Source organism: Mytilus edulis, chromosome 8 (genome assembly GCF_963676685.1).
Source record: "Mytilus edulis chromosome 8, xbMytEdul2.2, whole genome shotgun sequence".
Lineage (NCBI taxonomy): Eukaryota > Metazoa > Mollusca > Bivalvia > Mytilida > Mytilidae > Mytilus > Mytilus edulis.
This window is the reverse complement of record NC_092351.1, coordinates 58179056-58200193: the sequence shown is the minus strand read 5'-3', so window position 1 is coordinate 58200193 and position 21138 is coordinate 58179056. Positions and strand designations below refer to the sequence as shown.

The 21138-nt window shown below is 31.8% G+C and overlaps 1 protein-coding gene and 1 long non-coding RNA gene across 2 annotated transcripts; both read left to right on the top strand.

The window, feature by feature from the left end:
* Positions 1–6655, top strand: LOC139487056 (uncharacterized). The gene is made up of 3 exons (XR_011655728.1): positions 1–60; positions 2151–2334; positions 6353–6655. It is a non-coding gene; the product is annotated as an uncharacterized lncRNA (long non-coding RNA).
* A 5526-nt stretch (positions 6656–12181) lies between these two features.
* On the top strand, positions 12182–15911 carry LOC139484217 (uncharacterized). The gene is made up of 2 exons (XM_071267951.1): positions 12182–12236; positions 13201–15911. The coding sequence occupies exons 1-2, from the start codon at positions 12182–12184 to the stop codon at positions 15819–15821; spliced, it is 2676 nt and encodes an 891-aa protein (XP_071124052.1). The 3' UTR covers positions 15822–15911.
* Positions 15912–21138: the final 5227 nt, after the last annotated feature.

Sequence of the window (21138 nt, the reverse complement as noted above, 5' to 3'; positions counted from 1 at the left end):
CAGGTTGTTAATGTTTTAAGAAGAGTTAGAATGACAAAATCCTTTCCACTATCAGTTTTGGTAAGTCTATAGGAATACTTTGATTTTAACAATGTGTAAAGTGAGTTTCTGTCAGTATATATTAGACGAGAAGTTTGTATTATATGTAATGCATCAATCGAATTTTATTTATTCAAAACTAATTAGTTAATTGGAAAATTATTTAACCTACACACATCATGCACATTTACATATGATATAGTTCCTATTTGTCAATCAATACAAGATACCATGTTATTTATTTCTGTCACACAGAGTACACTGATACTCTTTTAATTAAACAAATGACTTAACACATGATGAACAATGTAGTATCAAAATGTATAACTGCCACGTGTACTCTTGCCACATTACCTTGAACTATTTAAGAAACTATATGATAAAGAAAAACAGTATAATAACATTGCTAGTACACAAATTGTACATGGACTTCACCACCAACACGAAGTGTGATGTGGTTATGCAGCTTTTTATCTTGGTGTTAACATGTTTTTTTTTTACTTTACGGAACTATTGTTTGCTTCATATCAACGCATGGTAAATGGTTAGAAAGAAAAAATGTATTTGGTTTGGACATCACATTATGATAACTTTATAGGTTGCGTTTCTGTAAATATAGACAGTGCTATAATAATAAGTCCTTATACGGCTAAAAGTGTACTCCTTTCTCCTCTTTCCAAAAAATTATCCCCTAGAATGAAAAGCTCATATACACTTCTATTTTTTCAAAAGTCAAAATATACGGCTGTGCGACATATTTTCAACAAGTATACGCCACGAACTTCTACGAGTTTATACTCATTATTTAATACTGTATTATCCCTACCTTCACGTTGTGTCGCCCATAGAATTCAAAGCTGTCGCCATATTCCTTTCTTTATACTGGTATCATTCCCAAGTTGTATCTATGCGATGAAACATGGAGATTATATCTGGTCACCTTTACGTAAACAAATTAAACAACTATGAATATGATCCCTGACAAAGGCTTGGTATGTTAACAGCTGTATTTATAAAGTGTAACCTTTCTACTCAATGTATATATATATGTTCTTTATACAATGAACTTCCCTAAAAAATCATAAACATGTCTTTCATGGCCGATCAAAAGTATGCTTGTTTCAGAGCCACTACTAAAATAGTGCTTACAATTATAAAGCAATAGCAACATGGTTTTATAACCTCTAACACATAACCAAACCAACATTTTAGTGTAAATCATTTACGAGAAAAATTAGAAAAGGAAAAACAACATTCACAGTTCCCATAATTTAAGCATTGTATAGTGAACAAACAATCAAATTGCAATGGGACTCGGTGGCTAAGTAATCTAAGTATTATGTATCACAATCAATTCGATATTGAAAAATCCCGCACGAGGCAGTTGCACTCTACTCCAATATCAATTGACTAAGATTGTCAGTTTTCCTACAAAAAGTCGTTTATCATTCCCGGGCACTCGAGCTTTCCACACCATTAAAACTTACTGCCGCAAAAAAAGTACAAGAGGGTTGAAAGTGGCATTAAACATCAATCTTTCAACCATTCAAAATGCATCTTTTTTAATTTGTTTTATATATAAGAGTTGATCACTCTCAAAGGGTGAAAACAATAAAAAAAAAATATTGCTCTATACAATACCTCTTTATTCCATAATGGATAAATATTGATGGATAAATTGTAAACAAATCGTTATAATAATTCAAAGCCAGGATGGTAATTGAACTATCAAATTCAACCAATTTTCATATCTATACTGGATATTATAGCAATTGCAATGGTACAGATCCATTTGAGTATTTATATACATAGTTGAATAGGCTTAATGAGATAAAAGAAGATGCAGTGTGAGTGCCAATGAGACAACTCTCCATCCAATTTATAAAAGTAAACCATTATAGGTCAATGTACGGCCTTCAACACGGAGCCTTTGCTCACACTGCACAATAAGCTATAAAGGGCCCCAAAATTACTAGTGAAAAACCATTCAAACGGGAAACGTATCAATTACATTAACAAACGACAACTACTGTACTTCAGATTCCTGACTTAGGAAACATTTGCAGCAGGATTAAACGTTTTAATGGTACCAAACCTTAACTTCATTTTAGATACTACAACTGTTAGTGACCATACACATTACTAGTGAGCTGCAGTGTCCAGTTCCGTCGCAATGGCAATTCATGGCCAGAGGAAGATGCAATGCAATAGAACCGTGGTATTATTGTTTATTTAATGAAAATTCTTTAAAATATACTGATTTCTGCAGAAACAAACAAGACTTCCACCAGCCAGGTATTTATCCTCGTAATACTGTTATCTAGTAATGAAAATAAAACTCGCTTTAAGTATGGTATTGTAAAGGTATTTTGATAAAAACTTTGAATAACTTATTGTATAATGTCGAAACTACAAGATCCGTCGGCTAAAATTTGTATTGATACATTTTCCACCCTTTCCTAGACGATTCAACATATGTTACTTACCGTTTGGTGTTTCACCTAACGGGTTTCATTCAAACCATAGAATGGCATATTAAATTCTTTAATTTTTAATAAGGCAACAATAAAAATAAACTATTAAGAAAAGCGGCAGGGAATTCTTTATAACAGCGGGTAGTAAATTGTGCATACTTATATTCTAATTCGCCAGCTCAAAAGAATATGAATTATTAAATAAATAAAACAACACATACATGTACATAGGATAAGTATGTCTACAGCTGTAGCAGTCTTTAATATTATTGTTACATTGAATAAGATTCTCAATCTAAAGTCCTTCACTATAAATTCAGGTACAGTACCAATCCAATCATACAATAGCACACTAATATACAGTAACTCAATCAAAAACTATCTACAAAAGAGGAAACATATATGCATATACTCCCATTAACGTTAACCATCTCATAAAAAGATGGGTGGGTGGGTAAACATAATAACGATACTGCTACGTTGAACTATAGGCAAACTTCGAATAACTTGATTTTCTCAAACTAACCCCTTAAGTATTACTTAATCATGCTTTTCACGAAAATCATGAGGGCATATACCCGTAAAACCGGCATATGCCATCCAATCAAATTGAACATTAACACACCATGTGCTAGATGTAAACAAACGCACGTGTGTATAGTAAACAATAACTTGATCGTTACAACGTCATGTAACCAATACCTTTAATAAATATGTAAATAACATTCCAACCATATTTGTCTAAAAACCACATATATTGGCACATTGGTCATATTTCAAACATCATGTGTAACGAAATTATCCACATACGATGATATAACATAATGAAACGGGTTATATAAAAAAGAAGATGTGGTATAATTGCCAATTGAGACAACTATCCACAAAAGACCAAAATGACACTGACATTAACAACTATAGGTCACCGTAAGGCCTTTAACAATGAGCAAAGTCCATACCGCATAGTCAGCTATAAAAGGCCCCGATAAGACAATGTAAAACAATTCAAACGAGAAAACTAACGGCCTTATTTATGTAAAAAAAAATGAACGAAAAACAGTTATGTAACACATAAACAAACGACAATCACTGAATTACAGGCTCCTGACTTGGGACAGGCACATACATAAATAATGTGGCGGGGTTAAACATGTAAGCGGGATCACAACCCTCTCCCTAACCTGGGACAGTGGTATAACAGTACAACATAAAAACGAACTATAAAAATCAGTTGAAAAAGGCTTACCTCAACAGATAGACAAAAATGCAAGTGGACGTGGCCGGGTACTCTTATACATCCCGACACAAAAAGACACAATGAACAGATCTGAGAGTACTCCCAGTTATCTGACAGCTAGTTCAAAGCCACTAACAACTAATAAAAAATCATGCATCTAAGACTAAACTATCAATCCGTACACATTCAATATCCAATGGATTTAGTGTAAAGACGGCATAAACAGCCAGAGAAAAACATAACCTTGTGCAATACCAAGTTACAGGTATCGACACATTGTAGATCCATGAATATGTATATGTATATAACATACTAGTAATATTTAGTTAGCTTTTAATTTACTGATAACAAAATCAATATTTATACCAATAAAAAACAATATTCAATGATCTTATTACAGTGTTGAATAGGTAACCTTTAAGAATAAGTTTATTTAAAGGAGCGACAAGTTTACATGGATTATTTCTAAATTTCCGGGCACGGTTAACAACATTTCCGTAAAAATGAGGATGTGCTATCCCGTTTGAAATAAGTTTTCTACAGGTACAACCAAATGTCAATACCAAATCTTTATGGAAAAATGTAGTAAAGGTTTTAAGTAATTTATGGTAACGATATCCCTGGTTTCATAATTTACCAGTAACACACAGGTTGCGTTCGTTTAAATCAAAAACGTCACATCAGACACGGGCATAGCGAACAAGTTGTGAAATATCACCATCTAAAAAAGGAAAATTAACAATAGGGAACGAAAAATCGTCTCTTTTGTCGTAAATTTCAGTGTGGAGTTTCCCGTTTAAAACCGAAATATTTAAATATTTAAATCTAAATCTAGGAAAGGACAGTTATATGTTTATAACTTTATAACTTAAAAAATAACAGATCTTGTGAACGACTGTGGTTACAATTTGCAATAACATTTCCCGTAGTAACCCCAACAGGTAAAAGGTTCACAACGATTTCCAAATGTATATATGAAAGACAAAAAAAACAACAACAGTCGTGTTGTTTATGTAAGTACAAATCCTGTGATAAGTCTAATTCGGTAGGCCATATTCGGAGAAAAGATGACAGGATAAGGAGCCTTATATGGTATTTTCTTATCCAATATATATACAGTCACATCTGAGTAAACTGGACCCTGAACAAACCAGATTCCTGTCCATTCATGCCAAAAATTAAATTTAAGTCTCAATATTTTCCCTTCAAATTCTTTGTCAAAATACCCTTTGTAAACCGGACCCTGTGTATTCCGAATTTCGGTCTAATAATGCGGTCCCAATACTCTTAATTACACGAATAATAATCTGTCAAAACCGGTTTGTCTATTAATCGATTTCAAATAAAAACGGCATTGATCGATATGTAATCAAAACATATTTGTTTATACAAGATGGCTTGTCAGGATAATCAATTTGCCAGGTGTTAACCCTCAACTTAAACATGGTACTTAAGTGAATTTTTCTCATGAAACACTACAGAAGAGTCAATTGAATTTAAAGACACAACGAACATATCTCGGATATAATTTACGTTTTAACTAGGATACATTTCTTTCGAATCGCAGAGTAAGAAATTTTCAGCATGTTTTTCGAACTCCTGGTTCCCTGTTGTGAACACCTCAATCAATGACCTAGCCCCAATGACCTTGATAAAGAAGAACACTCGGGTGACTACAATCCATGAGCATCGTAGATTGTATGATTTTGATTCGATGGTATTGAAATTTCGTTTGATAGTTTTTGGTTTTTCAATCAGCTATACCAACGTCAGATATGAACGTTTGAGGTAAAACGAAACTCTCGTGTCACAATTCAAATAACGCGAGGATTCTGATGCAGATTAATACAATGAACACAAAATGAAACTGCAATGAAACTACCAGAGACTGGAATTGATACTACCGAGGTCAATTTGTCATTTGAGAGATATGTAAACAAAGGTCTTTTTTTCTTTTTTTTAATTCGAGGAACAACTTGGTTTTTTATATTTCTATAGCCAATAAATAATAAGATTCAAAACAACGATCGTTCGAAGTTATTACTTTATTACGTTTTGTTTTTATCAGTTTACTATTTACGATCATACAGAACGTGTACATGCAATATATCGGACGTCACAAGTCATTAACTGTCGGTGAAAAACGGAAACCTGAATAAACCGGCTCCCTGTCCAAACCGGTCCTTTTTCATAGTACCATAGCCGGCCGGTTTATACAGGTTTTAATCTATTGCATTGGTTAACTAGTACACCAACTCCACGAAAACGGCAATGCAAGTACGATAGCGATCAAAATGAATTAACGTTTCCATTGTTCAAGTAAGCACGAGCAACACAAAATCTCCTCAGTAGACCTATTATTCAGGAAATGCCATCCAACGGCCAATGGGTTTTGTAAACGGGGTCTGACTATATATGCAATTCCATTGCCACAATTAATTATCATTGCTATCATACACTAGCAACATTAGTACATTTAGTATATACCTGCTTATAATCATTTCTATAGATTAACACAATTGCAAATACAATTTGTTGTGATTAATATGTGTGAATGTGTATTTGTGTAAATCAGATATTAAACGGTGTATTCATATTTCAGGTTACAAGTATGTTGTCAGTGGTAACATCAACGGAAAACCGTGTGATTTAGAGAGGTTTCAGCCTTTGAAATTCAAAACAGATGGGAACAGTAGATGTGTTTTCGAAAAATCAGTTTGTAATGAAGAGGGTCAAGTTACTTTGAAGAACGGCAACACTATATCAGACAGAACTTGTCGTTGTGATTATACTGCCGGGTATGCTTTTGTCACAAAACCAGCCAATAGTTGCTTTTGTGTCCCGTCGCAAGAGGACTGTTCCTGCTTCAAAAAGCATTGTACGGAGAAAGAAATTCTAACACCTGGTATGTAGTGTTACGAATATGCAGGTTTGTACTGTATCAATAGTGCTATATTTTTCTTCCTTAGGATTTTAATTCCGTAGTTAATTTTCCAAATCATATGGCAAATGAAGGCATTTAATGTATAACATTGACAGACTGAACGAACAGTCTATGGATTTTGTTAACGGATAAAATATAAATGGATAAAAAGACAACTGTCTGAATTCGAGGACAAAATATACCAATGTGGACTCAGAGAGACAATCGAGTCGTCGCAAGACGGTTTATTATTCATACTTACTATCCAAAAAAGAAATTATTAAAAAGAAAAAGGTTATCATGCTGTCTTTATCAAATATAAAAGACAAACGTTTAGATTATTCGTTCCGTGCGAATATAATATTGACCTCATATGCTTCTCATTTTTGGGTTGAAGTAGTATTTCTACATGTATCTGTAAATGTACGTACACGTCAAATAAAAAGTTACAAACATTATGTTATACAGATTATGAGTGTTTAGAAACAGATTATTTAATTGGTGGTTTCAACTGTCCTTTGATTTGGAAAAAGAGGTAAATTAACTATTAAATAGCTTCCGCATGTTTAATTAAAACAAAAATAATACTACATGAATTTAGCATTGCAACTTTTATTAAAAAAGTAATACATATTGAACATATCAGCGGACGCCCATTCCTCTTCATAAATCAGAAAGTGGTAAAATATAGTAACTAAAGAACAAATTTTAAAACAGTGAACGAAATTAAACGCAGAAAAATGACTAACCATCAATGACAAGCTTTTGATACATTTATAAATGTGCTAGTGAAGTTAACACAAAACATAATACTAGTAACAGACTATTCAAATGAACTAAAAATATGTTTAATTCAGCAGATTGGTAAAACTCTACAAAAAAAATAACAAAACACAAAATGTAAATTTGAATGCACTGGGAGTTTTGGTTACTAGTATATGTTCTTCATATTTGAAAAAAACGTTCGGTACTTTTCTTGCCTATTATGCACATAATGACTTTGCCTTCATCAGTAATGCGGGAATTTAGTATCGAAAGATAATGGTGCATAAGAACCAAAAACATTGAAAAGCTATACAAAAAGTGTCAAATTCATCCAGGGTCAACATTTCCTGAGGAAAATGAAACCTTAGTTTCTTTATAAAGTAAAACAAAATGTATAATTACGATAGATTTGTACCTAGCAAATATGTTTCAATCTATCCATGTTTGCATCATATCTACAATCTATTTGTCAATATATTAACCATCAGAGATATGAGACAATACAATCATAGTTCACTTAAATTGTACATGATATTGTACATTTAATCAGACTAACATAATATTGTAAATATATGAAACATATTTTATTCCGTTGTTGGAATGACCTTTCATAGGTTCTTACTGTGGTTTATCAAAAAGACTAAAGGTGAATATATACGTACAGTTTACATTTTGTATCCTCGTATATGTTAATGTATCATGTAGAAGTAGACCTTGAATACTCTACCATTTTGTTGATTAATAGACTACCAGACAATTCCCCAAAGATTGATCATCCAAATCATAAAAGTTCAGTTTTAGGTAAGTCACAAATTCAAAGTGTATGTCGAAACTATACTTACTATATATACAGGAGTATTCTTCTTACTCACAAACTACCCAAAAATACTTCTGAGAAGAAAAGATGAAAAACGACATTCCGTTATTGTATGAATACCATCATGAATCGGGGATGTATGCAATGTGTCCGTGTCTAAACTAACTATCGTTGATTTTACCACTTATTAGATTGAGGTTTACCATATACGTCGTCTGGTCTGCTAAGTACTTAACGTGTACTATTCCCGAATATGACTTTTTTTGTCTATGGTAAACTCGCATTAAAACACGACTTGTCTAGAAATTTAAACCAAAAAATACTACACGACAACCAAAAGTTTCCAAAATACACAAAAAATTTAAACACTATGAAACACGAAACAATTTACTTCCAGTAAGGATCGTATAACCAAAAGGTTTCAAATATACACAGAAAATTTATAAATTATGTAACAAGAAACCATTTTTTACTAGGGAGGATTGCATATACGAAAAAGTGTATAGATCATGATAATATTGGGCGACGGTCGTGGTATAAGTGAAATGCCACACAAGGGAAATCGACCCATTGGTAACAACATTTTAAAGTTATAAATAATTGGTCAATGATTAGTTGTTTTGGGGTAGAAATATACTTGAAATGACTACAATGGTATAGACAACATCAAAGACAACCCGTGTTTTAAACCTTGCACAGACAACTTGAAAGACTGAGCAACACCAAGCTAAAATAATGATGCTATTAAATGATCTGGAAGGATAAATAGATACCTATATATTTCTTACTTTCGAATTTTCTTGTACATTTTGTACATATTGTAAGCGCCATCACTTGATTAAGGAAATCGGGATTGATAATTCAAGTTCTAGTATATCGTCTCAACTATGATATATGTAGGCGCTGCTTAAATATTGCTACATAGAAATGGACCATTCACTATCTGCATGAATCTGACAGCTGTAATCATCTGTTGTATCGTAAAGTTATATTTTCAACCGACTGTTATTGTCAATTGTCATATGTACGATATAAGCCGGATTGAGCTTTACATGATACATCCTTTATTCTAAATTCAATGGGATAGATTTGTTGAAACCCGTCAATTTTTTGTAGTTACTAATCGACATTCCAACTCACGAGACTATGATTATGTTAACGTTGTATGTCGAAAATAAAAAACATAACTATTTATTTTTTATTTAAGATACTTGGCCTAAGATGGAAAGGGATAATACAGTTTTATGTATAGGAATACTGTGTACGTACAAAAACTATCATTATAATTATTATATATTTGCAACTATTTTCGTTGTTATTTTAATCTCGTTTGCAGACATCATCAGACGCATTATTTTTAAACCACCATTGTCTGGACCTATGCTAGACGTTTGATATATAATTGTCTCGGTGTTCTTCTGGTAGCATTTTCTCCGTGTTGGTGACATGTCTTTTTCTGTGGACTTTTACCTTTTATTAGTAAACTATATCAGTAAAACATGTGTCAGTCTAATACAAAGCTTAGTGAATTTTAGTATATTATTAACATATTTTTATCCTTAATATACATTTGATTCTCCACTAGAGTAAGTAAGTAATCCAACATGATCATTGGTGTTTGACATGTTTTGTAATATTTCAAAACTAGAACGACCGGTCGAGATGTCTTTCAATTATACTCTAAGTTCGGTATTTTTGCCATATTATTTTTTCTGGTTGCAATTTTTAATCTCATTTTTGACTGTCTGCTTTATAAAATCATTTGATTTAGCTTTCATAATACATTTGAAGAAATTGGAAGATTCAATGTGGATTTAGTTGGTTTTTTTTTAAATTTCAAACCAGTAGTGTTGCATTAGCGCCTAACATATAATTCATTTACAAGTGTTCTCAAACGCTTGAAAACTTTCTTCAGTTACACTTCTAAATCACAAATACAAATAGCTTTGCAGACAACAGTAAAAATAAAAATTGTTTGAAATAAAGTCCTTTACCATTCTATTGTTAATAGTTCAAACTTTCCATTTGTTAGTATGCTTTAAAAAATATATACATACCTTGACTCTATTCCTTCTTTAATTAAATAAACGGTACATTTATCTTCATCAAATGCGTATTTCAACAATTGAATTTTCTCCAAGGGAAGAAAAACATTAAACTGACATTGAGGGGCTGTTTAAACTAGGAATAACTTACAATACATATTCGGCTGGATAAGCAATCAGTGCTTTGCAGGATAGTAAACAATTTTTTTAATTAAGATAAATATTGATTTTTCATATCAAGCGTTACAGACTCCAAAGTAGCATTACAGATGTTACAAAATTACAATTAATAGATGCTCATTGTAAACCTGATATATACGTGTATCAAGATTATGCAATTACAAACACAAATTCAAAGTAAAAATATTGAACAGTCTACATGTACCTGTAACAGAAGTGGTTCTATCACTACTTACAAAAAGCTTAATCTCAATATTGTTCAATTTTGAGGTAAATTCGTTACAAGTACAAGATTGTATATTTCAGTGACAATTTTTTTGGCGATTATCATTGTATGGTGGTCTAAAGTTGCTGAACATTGTAGTAAGTTTACAATTGAAGTCAAACTATTTTCTAAATTTGATCTTTTTTATGTTTAAAAAATAATCATGCCTATTTATAAGGACATGTATACAAATAAAGGCAACAGTAGTATACCACTGTCCGAAAGTAATAAATCGTTTGACAAAAAAGTAATCCGGGTAACAAACTTAAACTGAGGGAAACATATCAACTATAAGAGGAAACAACGAAAAATAGACACACCTGAGTGCAACAAAAAAACAAACGACAATGTAACACACACAGAAATGAACTATAAGATAACAACTGTCATATTCCTGACTTGGTACAGGACATTGTAAGAAGAAAATGGTGGGTTGAACCTGATTTAGTGTCTAGCCAAACCCCGAACTTTGTATAAATGTGTTAGATATAACGCTAAAATATATAAAATAAATACAACATTACATGACAGAACTACAGTACAAATAAATGCAAGCAATCAGAACAGAGACATACAAAAATAAATCATACAATGGTACATTTCGACACACTGATAGTTATTAAACGTGCTAGGTTTATAGTCTTACACGCCATACGCGCGCTTCGTCTACATAAGAACAATCAATGACGCTCAGATCTGAACAAGTAGAAAACAAAACAGGTACACAGTTGAAGAACATTGACGACCCAAATTCAAAAGTTTCTTAGTATGTTATTTATTCTCTACTTTGGGAAAAACAGTATTTAAGCTCTTAAGAATGTTTAGTGCGACAATAGTTACTACTGAGCTTATGATACCTCGTAGTACCCACTAAGCATTAGCCAATTGATAGTAACACTTAGTGCGTATAATCGTTATGAGCTATATAAATGAAAAGGATCAAGAACAGTAGCGATATGCTTAAGGGATTAATGTTGCTCGATGGAGCTGGTACCGAAGTTTTTAAATTAATTCTCAACTACGCAACGGATTATTAAATAAAATAACATTACGCAAATATAAATGGGGTTATTATGTAGCATTTGGTAAAATACTTTTGTTTTTCAATTCTCTTTTTCGTTTTTGAAAGAATGATGTTAGTTTGTCTACTTAAATTTTTAAACCTCCGGTTTGTGTAAAGTTATTTGTTAAAATTTCTAATCTAAGGATTTAAATAAATTAAAAAAAGTATGACCAACCTGACCATAGGCATCCTAAATGATATTCTGATTCATAATTGATATTATAGCAGTATACTTTGTGTATGTATATATTGAATAAGTGTGTGTTTACCTATGTATTTAAAAATGCCATGCAAAGATAACGTTAACTTCACTTTTGATAACTCTCGTTGGTATAAATATTATTTTTAATCAATTTTAGGAAGATTCATCAATATGAATCAAATAATAGAGAATAAAGTCGAGCTAGGAATTGAGAAATATAAAAACGGTATGTGGGTAAATATATGACTACTTATACTTAGTTAATATTTTTTTCTCTTTTGATTAAAATATTGTTTTTATCGTTGTTGCTGTTTTTGGCATAATTTGAGTTCCTGTTATTTGAATGTGGGATAACTGATACATTTTAAATCATATACATGTAGTATCGTTATGATACTGTAGTTATTTAGAGATAATTTGATTGAAACATAATAACTATACTACAGACACCTACCAACAAGTGATTGATTTTAAAAATACTGCTAGCATCTCATTCAAAGTTTCTTATATTTGAACTGTATATTACTCTAAAATGAACATTGTTTTTCTGAATACTCAAACAAAAAATTGCCTGAAATGAATATTTTTCACCGGTGTTTTGTTTTACTAAATACTGGCTTATATGTGTTTTATCAAATGGTGAAATGTCTTGTTAATGTTAAACATAACTAAAATGCCTGGTACACTTATGGTTCACTGTGAATACTGAATATATTACAAGGACATTAAAACGAATTGTATACAAGAATTAAAGTTATTTTTTTTTAAGTGAAAGTAAATAGAGTTTAATCACAGATAAACAATGTAAAACAAATCTAGTGTTTTCATTATTTTGTGAACAGATCAAAGAGAAGACAATGAAGAACATATTCCGTCGAAATTAAAAGGTATATTTTTATTTTATAAAATTTCCTTTACCAAATGTTGAAGATTGTTGTCAAATAGCATAATTTGTATGTTTATTATATATTCAGATCTAAATGCGAAACTTTTTGCCTGAATAAAATGCATCTCGAATCACCAGCTAGGAATCGTCAACATTTGTTCTCATACATAATATAATGTTGGTTTTTTTTTTATTCTGAGAACGGAGTTAGAATACTATTAATAATAATAGATAATTGTGAGAAAAACAATTTACCAAAAACTTACACGACTTTATGATACTGCTCTTACTTTTTTTGTCTCAGAGATTCATAATCAACACATTGAAGACTGGAGAAAAGATGACGAAAAGTTCATTGTAACCGAAGCTACCAGACAGGTTGAAAAACAACTCAGAGAAAATAACTGCGTGCTTGTTGTAGGTCGATCGGGTAATGGTAAATCTTCAATTCTTCGTCATCTTACCCTCAGGTTTGAAACTGAAACAAAATATCAAATTATTCCAATAGTGACAAATCCGTCCAATATACTTGATTTGTATAACAAGAAAAGAAAGCAATTATTCGTGGTTGATGATTTGTGGGGAAAAGAAAGAATAAACGCTCAGTCTGTGGATGATTGGTCGACCCACATAAGTGAAATTTTAAGTTTATTGAAACCTGAGCATGTCATCAAAGAGGACTATGAACCTGCTGGCAATGTAAAACTAATGTTTGCCACTGGTGATGATATTTATAACGATAGTGTTTTCAGTCGTCTTGCTTTACTCAGAAATTATGTTTGCGACATTTCAAATTGGCCTTTAAATGACCAGGAAAAGCTTGCAATGATAAGAAACTATATTCCTCCTGAATCAGAATCAAAACTGGCAAAAAAACTAGAATCGGATGAGGCATATTTCCCGTTGTTATGTAAAATAGCAGAAGGAAAAACATGTGAGCAAATTACTATGTTATTCAGCAATCTAAATGAATTTATTAGGACAGACATTTCCGCATTAAAGGATACAAATAATTTAAAATTCTGTATTATAACACTGTGCGCTTTATTAGAAAATAACTTTAAGGGAGAAATACTTAATGGCGTGTACCGTTCTAGCATTGAAAGAGAAGCTTTCGAAAATGTATGTATGGAATTCAATTTAGGACCTCAACGAGAATCAGCTAAGAGTAAAATAAAAGACCAGTTAGAGAACCTTGAGGGCACGTACGTGACTCAATCGGAGGCTTATTTTCATTTCATTCATACCAAAGTGTATCATATTGCAGTTTTAGTATGTGGTCAGACACATCTTCACAGTTTTATTGATTTCGTTCACAATTCATTTATTGCTGAACGATTTTGTTTTGAGTCGGATATGACAGATACAAACGCCGATTGTATTATTATTTATGACGACAAGAGCGAAAATAAATATTTTGACAGGTTAATGATAGACTTAGAACAAGGAATTACATACAGTACATTTCATAATAGTCAACTACAGTACAAGTCATACAGAGAGAAGTTTATTTCATTCTTTAGTTTGAGGAAACAGAAAGCAAGCGCTCTTTTAAAGAATTTCGAAAGTGATACGCACACTAATACGCTTGATAACATCGAGTATGAAGACTATATAGATTTCAAGAAACAGCATCATTTTTGTTCACATAATATGCGAAAGCCAATAATAGATGCTGCTTGGGAAGGGTATGCCGATATTGTTCAAATGTTATTGGAATTTAATTGTAATGTCAATGAAGTTGATAAATATGGTAGAACAGCCTTGTTTGTTGCATGTCTCTTAGGAAAGATGGAAGTGGTAAACGTTTTGCTGGATCACAATGCTGATCATTCATTGTGTGATGAGAACGAAAAGTCTCCATTACTGGTAGCATCAAGAGAAGGATATGATGAAATAGTAAATGCGCTTGTACACAAAAATGCTAGTGTAAACCAATGTGATGCGAAAGGAAATTCGCCATTAATAGTAGCTTCATCCGAAGGACATTTCTGGGTTGTTCAAATATTATCAGCCAAAAAACCGAAATTTTCAACGTGCAATAGTCTAGGCCAATCACCAGTGTTTGTTGCTTCTAAGAACGGACATACAGACGTTTTAAAACATTTATTGAAAAACTTTAATGAATCTATAAACGCAATTGATAATGAAGGCAGAACACCTTTGTTTATTGCATGCAAACATGGACATAATGCTGTTGTTCAAATCCTTCTGGATAATCATGCTGATATTTCACAATGCAACTGGAAAAAACAATCCCCGATATTTATTGCCTCTGCCGAAGGACACGCCGAAATAGTAAAAACTCTAATCCAAAAAAATGCTGATATGAATCAGTGTGATGAGGAAGGTATGACGCCATTGTTTATTGCTTCCGAAAAAGGTCGCACAAAAATTATTAAGATTCTTGTAAACCGTCTTACCGTAGCTGACTTAAATATAACAGATCTTAAAAAACGAACTCCACTGTATGCAGCTTGCAGACTGGGATTTACAAATATAGTTAAACTCTTACATAAGCATAATGCTAGCATTAAGATATGTAATAAATGGGGAGGTTCGCCTTTGTTTGCCGCATGTAGAGAAGGTCGTTTTGAAATTGTTAAATATTTGGTAGAAAACAGAGCTGAAGTTTCTGGTAAGGATTTAAATGGAACCACTCCTTTATTAGTTGCTATCGAAAACGGATATACTGAAATAGCAAAGTTTCTAATACACAAGGGTGCTGACATTAACCAATGTGACAATTATAAAAAGACTCCGTTACACCGTGCAGTCGCTGGAGGACTTTTCGATTTAGCAAAAGTTCTAGTTAATAAAGGGGCTCTACTAAATCTAACCGACAACGAAAATCAAACACCATATGATTTGGCGTGTAAAAAATCCTATGCTGACATTGTAAGACTACTGCGTCCCCAGGAGTGAACAGTTTATTTATCAGATTGTTCTATATATTCAAACAATTTTGCGTTTAGGTAAAAGGTATTGCAATATATAGTTTTGTTTGACAGTAATGCAGTATACACTTTTAATAAAATATTTAAATAAAAATTCCTCTAACAAATATGTATTTTCACGGACCATTTTCAGCTTGTATATAACAGGGTATCTTGTCGAATGTTTATATAGTTACACAAAGATGGCTATTCAAAGTTTACTTCTTTGTTCGCACTTGCAAATTAGACACTAATAGTACGTTGCATACTTCTTAAATATAATTAGGACTTCACATTCAAAATAAAAGCCGAACAGTCAGATAATGCGTATACGATAATAGTACATACCATGTATATAATCAGGTTTAGTACGAATATGTTCGTTTAATCCAATGTCTCCATGTAGAGAAAGCGCTACGCTCTCTGTATGTTAACAACAATTTCTTGCATGTCTTGTCGGTGGAATTTTTATCATGTCTCTATCCAATTCACCACAATTGTAATGACAGTTCAGATTGTACGTCATCATTCCTTGTCGACAGTTATTACAGGACCAATATATTGTGTTGACTAAATCTCGTCTTGAACATGTATGGAATAGTTGCCACTGTAAGTAGCGCAAACACAAATCAACCAAACAACATTGAATACTAAATACAGGTTCCTGGAAGACATTACTTTTGCTTATTAAAGAAATTAAGTAGTCATATTGAGAAAATTTCGGGTTATTACTGTTTTTATATGTTTTTTACATATCTCCCTATCATCTTTGAAAGGTAAATCCTTCCTATCATCAGTATGACAATTGAAACATGTATTTCCCTATTTGTCATGTCATTACTGTTTAAAATAATTAACATCTAGTTCGTTTGCGTACTTTTTACGATTGATGAAAACGTTCTGCTATCGATCTTCACTTCAGAGATGTGGTAAAGGTGACCTGACATGTACATTTTGTACTTTGGCTATTATTATTGTCCTGTTTGGTTAGATGTCCTTTGCATATTTCGGTTCCTTATCATCATTAGCCTTTAAATATTTGGTTTGAGCGTTCCCGATAAAAGTCAATCCCGAAAACCTTTTCAGAAGGCAAACAATTCAAAATGTGTTATTTTTGTTGTTGTTATGATTCCCAATCGAAATGAAAAAGAAAACTCTCGAACTAAGACAAAACCAATGGAGCATGTAAAACTTTAACAATTAGCAAAACCCATACGAAAGAGCAAGTATATATAAAAGGCTCTGGAATGACAAATGTAAAATGAGAGAAAAACACTAACGGCCTGATTTATGTACAAAATAGTCGGCCAAAACTAATATGATATACAGCAACAAACGGCAACCAATGAACGATCTTGATTAAGAGGTTCTGACTTGAGTCACGCAAGTTATTATATATGCTTAATGTCTATGTATTTCCCATTTACAAGTTTGATGAAATATCTACGCAACGCATTCCATGCATTTAAAGTCAAATGCGTACGTATATATCTACAACACAGCTTAATTTATAATTGTAATTGGAAGCAAAAAAAAATTACGCGATTTTTATGTACATGTACCTTATTTGCATCTAATTAGACTGACATATACATATGTTTATCATAGACTACAAATGTATGCATTGCAAGAAAAAAAATATATTCATCACTCGTTTGTATCTAACCATTTAAAGATTAAAGAATTTGTGAGGTACATACATGTACATGTATGTAGGATTTTGTAACAGACTCTGTGCTTGTTTCAAATTATAAAAGTTCTGAAGCCAGATAAAAGACTTTCGTTCCGTGAAATTAAATTGCATGTGGATGAAAATTGAAATGTTTTTGCTGAAACTTGTATTTATCCCTCGCTAACGAACTTCTTCTGATTATGTCCATTTCATGTTTGGTGCATGTCTAAACCTTACACATGTCGTCGAAGATGCTAAAATATTGCGTAAAGTTATATTAGTTGCAAATACACTCTCATTCGATTGGGCATATTTAATCAGCTTAACGTACAGTGGCACAGAATTCCCACATGTTCAGAACGATAAGCTACTGTAAAATATTGGTCATTTATAGCTCAAAATGTACTACAAATGTATGAGCTAGCTTTCACTAAAAATTATACTCTTCCGTCAGCCCTTTATGTATGTTTTCTTTGTTTTTGAACTATATGGTATGTGCTTTGCTCATTGTTGAAGCTCGTACGGTGACCCATAATAGTTGTTAATTTCTGTGTCATTTTGGTCTCTTGTGGAGAGTTGTCTCATTGGCAATCGTACTACATCTTTATATATATATATGTTCTTAGTAACTATTTCATAATTGAAATTTGGCACTTTTCAACATAAATGTATGTTTATGGTTTAGTCTTATATTGTTTTGTTTCACCACTGTCCAAGATTAAGGGAAGGATTGAAGGATACATGATTAAACGATCACATTCTTTAATAGTTTGATGTTAGTTGCTATCTGCCATCAAGTCCTTCTTTGTTGTTGAAGCATCATTTTGGCAGTTGGCTAATATAAAAAAAGAAGATGTGGTATGATTGCGAAAGAGACAACTGTCCACAAGAGACCAAAATGACACAGACATTAACAATTATAGGTCACCGTACGGCCTTCAACAATGAGCAAACCCATACCGCATAGTCAGCTATACAAGGCCCCGATATGACAATGTAAAACAATTCAAACGAGAAAACAAACGGCCTTGTTTAAATAAACAAATGAATAACCCAACTGATTGAATCCCCATGTTCTTCTTTAGTTAACTATACTGTATTTGATTTTACTAAATCTTGAAGATCGTACATGTACAGCGACTTGGATCGGTGATAAAATTGAGAATGGAATTGAGATGTATATATGTGTCAAGCATATCGTGTTTTTGATGAACTTTGTCTTGGTCAAGTCTCGTATCAAATATGTCGTCGGTCGTTGTTGTTCAAAATATATATATTTGTTTATGTGTTAGGTATATCTGTCAATAAATTCAATGCCTACATGCGAAGCAAAAAGGTTGACAAATATACGAATCAGATGACGAGAAGCCTTAGGACTTTCATTGTGATTATTATCATCATCATCTTCGTTATCATTATCATTATCATTGTAATTGGAATAATCATTATCATCTCATCATTATCATTAGCATCATCATCATTACCAGTATTATCATTATTTTAATCATTATCGTTATCATAATCATTATTACTGCTATGTCTTATCATAGCAGAATACTTATTACACTGCAACCAAATATCGGATTATTCTACTTTAATTCACTTTTCGACATAATTGTATATAAAAAGGGAAAATAGTAATATGTTTACATAATCGATGAAATACAAATTAACTCAATAGATAGTATTCCTTGACATAAATTTGTGATAAAAGATGTACAAATAGTCTATCTTGTCTCACGTGTCATTTTGGATGAATGCAGACACAACAAATTCATGTATGAAATGAAGCAGTATAATGAAAAGAATATACTACAAAACAGCTGTTACATGTAGTTTCTTAAATAGACAATATAATTGGTTATCTAAAATATCATCATCGACATAGTATTGTAGCATTGATCAGGTAAGAAGATGTGTAGTTGATATATGATAATTGTTTGTTTATTATTTACTTTATTAATTTATATTCATTATATATGGAATGTATAGTTCTGTAGGGAGACAATACACTAAAGGATGATTTTGGTTTATAAATTGTTAAGAAAAATTAATAACATAACTGTTCAGATCTTGCATCACAATTCATAACGAAAAGAAGAATACTCTTGTTTGGTTTCTAAAGTTCTGAATGTTAAAATTCGGAAAATTTATACATTTTTTGTACCAGCTATTAAAATGTATATATGTACTAAAGACATTCAAAGAGTTGACAAAAGTGACCAAAACGGTTTACAAAATACATTTTGTAAGCTTTGTTAAGTTATACTAACAAATGCAATCTCCGAGATAACTACGATATATGATTTAATTGCTGTAGTCCTGACTAGTTTATAAAATGTCAGGGTTTTTGTAATTAATTTGCATTTGAACTGAGGATACCATCTGTCAACCAACATGACCAACATTGCTTAGAATAGAACACACAGCTAAGATGATAGTTTGTCTATTATCTTGAATACCACTAAAAACAGTATAAAATAGGACATACATGTAGAAAGAACAAAAATTAAGAATGTGGAGATCTATGTAAATGCATTTACACCAAAACTGTGAAACGGCTTCTAATTAGAGTTTTTGCACTTAAATTGTGATTTTACTGATACGTTTGTCTATTGTCTGGATAGTAATACATTAATAGAGTGATAAAAGGTTTAGAAAGCAAAAAAAGGCCATAAACACAAGATCTACAAAATGTTGAACATAGAAGAAATGTCTGTCAACTACTCATATGAGGTTTAATATTGCCCTTATATATGACAATGATTATATTTGTGCATGTTAGAAGCAAAAACTGTAAAAGAGAAAAATTGTAAACATAATGAACGACTAACGAGATACGATCAACAAATTGGTCAAAATAATCAGTTACATTTTAACTTCGTACTGCCCTTGAATGCACGTTAAAATGAAGACTTGGTTTCAAAGATTGGCTAGCATATGAATATGAACAATTGACATAAAGCACTATATATATTAATCTTGAAATAATTTTTAAAATTAAGGAGAGTAGGATGCCTTGTTATTATTTCTTTAATATAAATTGTAAATAACGCTGATATTTGTTATTAATAACAACAAAAAAATGATTTTATTTTAAATTTTTAACAAGTATGGATCATTGAAAGCTCAGTACACGTGTACAAAGTCATGTAACATCAATTAATTATAACAACCAATCGCAAATTTTAACTTACATTGACCACATTTACATGTAGTGCAATGTAAAGACAAATGAAATTAAAACTCATTCGCTCAAATACTAAATTCATTTAGCAAGGGAAAACATTTTTAAACAACCGATGCTAGTATGAACAATTTACCCTGACAATGCTTATAGATTCGGATGTGTTTAAGGATGTTCACTAGTCATGTTTTTGATTTTTATTGGGTCAGATTTACGGAGTCCTCTAGTTTTATCTATTTGAAAGCCATGCCATAATTTCCCCGCTACACTCATATCATTTTCCTTTTCATAAATCTTTTACAAGCAAGTTGATAAGAGGCAACTTCATATAATCCTTGTTATTTTGTAGATAAGACTAGTATATTTTAAGGGATAAATCAAGATTGAATATTTTTCCCGCCATATTTTCAATAGCTTATATCTCAAAAACAAGCACAATTTGTTATC

Excerpts from the sequence above, each read along its gene's own strand:
- LOC139484217 (XM_071267951.1), top strand. The coding sequence starts at position 12,182 with ATGAATCAAATAATAGAGAATAAAGTCGAGCTAGGAATTGAGAAATAT. Across the intron at positions 12,237-13,200 it reads AATTGAGAAATATAAAAACG|AGATTCATAATCAACACATT; the intron begins GTATGTGGGTAA and ends TTTTTGTCTCAG.